This window comes from Cyprinodon variegatus, unplaced genomic scaffold (assembly GCF_000732505.1).
Source record: "Cyprinodon variegatus isolate N-32 unplaced genomic scaffold, C_variegatus-1.0 Scaffold839, whole genome shotgun sequence".
NCBI lineage: Eukaryota > Metazoa > Chordata > Actinopteri > Cyprinodontiformes > Cyprinodontidae > Cyprinodon > Cyprinodon variegatus.
The window spans coordinates 186,033-191,736 of NW_015151292.1; the positions used below are offsets into that span (position 1 = coordinate 186,033).

At 42.3% G+C, this 5,704-nt stretch overlaps 1 protein-coding gene across 1 annotated transcript; it reads right to left on the reverse strand.

Moving 5' to 3' along the window:
• Window positions 1-6: 6 nt before the first annotated feature.
• Window positions 7-5,652, reverse strand: tmem115 (transmembrane protein 115). The gene is made up of 3 exons (XM_015397139.1): window positions 4,225-5,652; window positions 2,436-2,800; window positions 7-1,025 (listed from the first exon to the last, which is right to left on the reverse strand). Exons 1-3 carry the CDS (start codon window positions 4,714-4,716, stop codon window positions 719-721), a joined length of 1,164 nt encoding a protein of 387 aa, XP_015252625.1. The 5' UTR covers window positions 4,717-5,652; the 3' UTR covers window positions 7-718.
• Window positions 5,653-5,704: the final 52 nt, after the last annotated feature.

Genomic DNA, 5,704 nt, shown 5'->3' on the forward strand with positions numbered 1-5,704 from the left:
AAGCCGGTGTATTCTTCCATTTCTCTCTGTGGTTCCACAGCACCTTCATCTGGGAGAGAACACGTTCGATCTGGCTCGTCTTCGAGTCTCTAAGTTTGGTGTGGCCGTTCAATAGCAGCATCTTTGCTCAGTTTCAGCAGGTTGGCGACACCTTTTCGCTGTCCGTGCATTGCGTCACTTAGCTGGTGGTACATCTGGAACCAACAAACCAGCGTCTTGTGTCACTGGAAAGCATTCTGTCTGCACTCAAAGAAACACCAACTTCAGCGTTCGTCTCTGGTGTTAATCATGTTCTTGTAGCAGAGCAGGCAATACAACAAATATGGCTGTTCAGAAAAGACAGGGAAAAAGAGATTTGCACAATAGTTCTGAGATATTAGAAAGGTGAAACACATGTAGCAGTGATCGGGGTCCTGCAGGCTGGGACTTGGTCCTAACATACAGATGTATTTTATTTTGAAAGGAGAATAGGGACTAAGTTATTAGTTTGTCAAAATGCACTGAGCGTTTGCTCCCAACTGAAAGCACTTCAAAGTCTGAGAGTTTGCGAGAGCACAATTTTATATGTTAACTCATCAAAGATGTTGTGTGTAGAGTGAAATATCGACATCTAACCATCGTTACTGAATGTATACTAGTCAGGGGCACTTGAAGCGCCAGTATACTCGTCTGTGACACCGACCAGAGCGTGCATCTCCATTAACCAGGCTTCATCTTGCTATGATCTGGAGCTTGCGTCCTCAAAGGTGATAATGCTGGACTCGGAGTGTTGCACGCCGCCTGAAGATGCTGTCCCAGTGCTCTGTGATGCCGACGATGGGGAGGCGGAGGAGAGGGAAGCACCTGCGGGCCCACCGGATGTTCTCAGTGAGGAGGACGAGGCGTCACGCCCACCAGAGAGGAGCGGCTGGGTGTCGGTTCGGACCTCGTCGTCCTCATCATCTTCCTCGTCGTCCATGCTGGGCCAAGCGGACTGGTCCTCCACTCGCTTTAGACGTTCGTTCAGAGCTTTCAGGGCCAGTTGTCTGCATTGAAGAAGCAACGGGAAAAAGAATGATTGCTTGAAGCAAAATGATCAAAACTGGGCATGGATTAGATTAACAGAAAAAAAACAGCAAAAACTGATGTAAAGCTGAGGAAAACCCTCATTTCCATAAAAAGCATTTTAAAGTCCCACAGTCTAGCGGAAAGACATTTTTCGAGAGCTTACTTTACATTACATCATTTAGAAAAAAATTCCTATAAATAAACACAGGTGGGAAATTAAAAAAGTGCCAAATGTGTGCCGTTCATTTTTATTCAGCCCAACAGACCCTACATGAATTCTGTTCCGTTCTGTTCTGTTCCGTTGTGGCATTTAGAAGTCTCTCGTTTGGAAAATGGAGAACCATTTGTGTGTTCTTTATTCTCAGTTTACATGCCACTATTCTGTTAAGTTCTCAGAGGTTTGTTAGAGAACAAAGAGCTTCATTAAGAGCAAACAACACAGCAGAAAGGACAGGGAGAAAGAAGCAGGATGCTTTATAGCCATGTTAGCTTATACAACGATATTCTAAGCTTAACACACAATGTTATGTTAACCTATCAAATACTGTATCTAAAAAGTGGTCTTCCATATAGAACTTCATATATAAAAGCAACAAATCAATCTGAAGGGATGGCAAAAAAAAAAAAAAAAAAAAAAAAACTAGAAGAGAAAGGCAAAGGCATGTGTTTTTCTGCCTACATGGAAAACACCGTGTAGTCTTAGTTGGCAAAAGACTAGGACTACACAGCATCCCTTTGGTAAAACATGGGGCTGGCAGCATCATGCTGCGGCCATGATTTTCTATAGCAGGGACAGTGAAGCTTTTTGGAGTTGATAAGAAGACAGATAAAGCTAAATACAAGCAAATACTAGAAATAAAGGTATTAGAGTCAGCAAAAATAACACATTTGTAAAACATTATTCAGTCTGTTCTAGTGTTTTCTAACCGGCAGAAATGTTTTCATTTATCCCACATATTGTAATACAGCTAAATGAAATATATAAGCATATTAATGATTTACATTTATCCATTTGTCACAATATTTTTCAAGTTCAACTATAAAAAACCCCAAAAGAAGCAAAAACAGTTAAATCAGTGGTTGCAAATAGAAAAGGCTACTTTTGAACACCTTTAGCTCAGAGCTCATTTAACACCTTCAATAAAAACTAAATACTTGGGTGTTTCCAATGGTATTTCAAATTAACCATATCTAAAAGCAGCTTGCAGATGTGCCTCAGGCTGGAAAAAATGGTTTGACAACCTGACAGTAAATGCTGAGAGAGATTTCACAGAAAGCTGTAACTGGAAAAACAGCACAGCTGCAGAACAAAGAAAACCTAAAGAAGCCTTTTATTCCAGACCGGGTGGTCTGGAATAAAAGAAATCTATGTTTTTTCCTTGACTTACCTCCGTCTCTCTGCATCCTGTGGGTCCGTCCCTGGCAGGCTGATAGTAATGGAGGAGGGAGCCCCCACATCATATCTCTTGACCATCTTCCTGCACACCTTTATCTTCACCAAAGCAGCATGCACGAGCCCAGCAAGCAGGCCCACCGCCGGCTGAACCGCCTCAGGGAAGAAACTGGCAAAGGCAAAGTGGTCTGACATGTCCCCGCGGCCCCGGCTGTGTCTCTGGTAGAAGCGCAGGTACACCCAGCCAGACAGAGCACCGTAACTGTAGGCAGCCAGCGGGGCACAGGTGTCGAGCAAACCAGACAATCGCAGCAAGGCCAGGAGGAGGAGGACCAAAGCTGGAGCAGCTTTGAGTCTCACCTGAAAGCAACAGAAAAACATTTATGGAGAAAGGAGTAGAGAATGATACTCCTAACAGTTCTATGTCAAAATAAAACACCAGGAATAAACTATTTCTAGCTCGTCAGGGATAAAAAGAAACTAAATTCAGTTTAACATAAACATTTCACAAATACCAACACTTCTTACTTTAATCAAGTCATTTGAAGGGTTTATATTCAAATGTTTCTTTGAGAGGTGAAAGGGAGAGCACCCACAAAATTATCAGTGAAAAGTAGAAAAGTAAATTACAAGGAACCTAGAAGACAGTTCAAAGTACATTTTTACCTAAATATCCTCCTGAGGGTCTCAAGAATTTAAAAAAGCCAAAAACGCACTTGCTTATTCCTGACAGTGAAACAATAATGAACAATAATTCAGTGCATAAACTTAGGCATGTAGACTTAAATTTTCATTTGCAACATCTATGTATCAACTGCTATACACATGCTGCAGACACAGGTAAATGGATGAAAGTGTTGATTATCCCCTATTTTGGTTTGTCAGCCAGTGTCTCAATGTATATATAATTGACTAAAAAAACAAAACAAAAAATGCTAAATTCTAATAAACAATTTCTTCCAGCAATGGTTTATGACAAAATCTGTGAAAAGAATCTTTAAAGAAAGTCCAAATCTTTATACAGGACAATGCTCTATAGCATGTGTGGAGTTCTCCACAGTGTGGCTAGGCAGTAAATGACTTAAAGCGTACAGAATAATTACATTTCCCTGATCCTTTACTAAACTAAACCCTAGTGAGAACTTGGGAGGGCCGTTTTTAGATAGGAGACTTATGATGAACAGCTTCCTGGTGGCTAGTGCTGCATAAAAGGTTGATCATGTGTCTGACAAGAGTTCATGAAGGGAAGACTTGTGGTTTTTATTGGACCCCTTTAGGTTACTGTTCAGTTTTTTCTAAAGTGTCAAAATGTTTATCATTAAAATTTGAGTTGTTCGTTTACTATTACTATTCTGATTTAAGTGAGATGCTATTTTATTCCTTTTGTTATAACTCGGCATATCGATAGTTGCACAATAATTGCGCACATAAATATTCTGAGGTTTGTTTATATTTTAAAACTGACTTGGATCACAATAAAGTTCAACATTTAAGTTAATCCTTGACAACAAAACTTCCTTAATATCTGTGCACGAGGTGTTAAAATGTGTTGATCTGAATTGAAGCTTTGATGCTTTGTGCAATAAAGGTTTAGTTGTAACCATTTGTCAACAAACTAAAAATGAGTTATGTTTCCAATTCAGCTCTAAAGCAATTTTGTGTTGCTTCTTCTGCATTTACAGATCAGATAATTCTGCTCTGTTTTACTTGCAAAGCATTTTACACTCCCTCTAGATACACATTGCCTGTAAAGACACTTTATAGTGACTAGCGTTCAGTCTGACCTGTGGAACTCTGAGCACGGTGGTGTCCCCCGTGGTCTGCTTCAGAGCCACCAGGACACCTCCCAAGAAACCTCCGGCTCCATAGATGCGCACAGCAAACAGGTAATCCAGGTCAAAGGTGGCAACGTAGGTGAGGAGGTAGGAGAGGCCTGCAAGGAGTCCTGCAGACACATTTACCACAGCAAAGAAGATCAGCAGCTCCAGAGCACCCCACAATGGCTCCAGGAGGCGCCCACAGGCCATGACTGTCCCCACATTGGCTGCCACGCCCCACACATGCCTCTCCACCAGCCCGTGGGTCGCTAGAGTCCACACCCAGAAGTTGGGCGGAAATAGGTAGCCAGGAGTCACCCCCAGAGCATAGGAGGTGTCAGCAGCCCAGGAGAGCAGGTAGAGGAGGACCACCACAGCACTGATGGTTTTCACCACCACACTGGTGCTGGCAAGGGCAGCCAGGAAGTGCTGCCGTGCAACAGGCAGATAACGATTCATTTTAATATGTTAGGATGAGGATCTTCCTGGAGCAAATAGATCTAAGGAAATTATCTCTTTCTGGTCAAGCAGATGTTTCTGAAGGGTCAATGATGACTAGCAGAACAGGAGAAACCTGCGAGTTCAGACAACTGTGAAATCCAACCTTTCCTGTGAGCATTCATCCAGGCTGAATAAAGCTATTCAGGTTCTGCAATCCTTCAGATCAGGGGTTTGCCTTCAAGATAAAGCAAGTTGCATCATAAGTTCGGAGTCAAACACTGGATTATTGAGCAAGCCATCACAGGACAGTCCATCAGGCTAACAAACTTCGCATTTCAGCCTGAAGTGTGCGACAGCTAGACAGCTTTATGGGTTAGCTACCAAGCTAACAACTTTCACTGAGATACACAAGGATACAAACGATCTCTCAAAACTTTTCGGAACGAACTTGGGAGTTAAAAATGTAATTTTTTTAAGCTGAAACAAACCAGCCTTCTATCTTCAGGGATTCTGGTTGTATTAAAAGGTAAACATCGGACTGCTAAGGCTTGGTAAACTATCAAACTGCGGTGGTTTATCTATAACCGCAACAAAGTTTGAGAATGAGAGTTTCTCTGAAAATTAGAAGAAGTTAGTCAATGAAAACTGTTGGCGGTCGAGCAGCAGCCTGGAGCTCCGGTCTTCGGTCCTCTGCTCTCCGTCGCCCCGGTGTTTGCCTGCCGACAGCCCGAGGATTTCCCGTCGTTAGCAACAGGCCCAGAAAACACTGTTAGAGACGCTTCAGTATCTCCGTATTTTCCAATAAACTTCACCGAATGTTATGTCCTTAATCTTCATTTCTGTTTTTTGTTGGTCTTTTGTCCTTAGAAAGAAATTCTGCCTGGGTAAAATGGTGTTGTTTAATCAGACACCTTCGCTTTCCAGCCATTTACCAGCGTCATCAGCAGTGGATGTGGAAACGTCACGTAACTGCCTCAAACCAATGCATGCTGGGTAATTGAGTTAT

Bases quoted from the DNA above. Each gene is read 5' to 3' on its own strand.
- tmem115 (XM_015397139.1), bottom strand. From the start codon at position 4,716: ATGAATCGTTATCTGCCTGTTGCACGGCAGCACTTCCTGGCTGCCCTT. The intron at 2,801-4,224 runs GTCAGACTGAAC...TGTTGCTTTCAG, and splicing joins CCGTGCTCAGAGTTCCACAG to GTGAGACTCAAAGCTGCTCC. The intron at 1,026-2,435 runs GTAAGTCAAGGA...TCTTCAATGCAG, and splicing joins CAGGATGCAGAGAGACGGAG to ACAACTGGCCCTGAAAGCTC.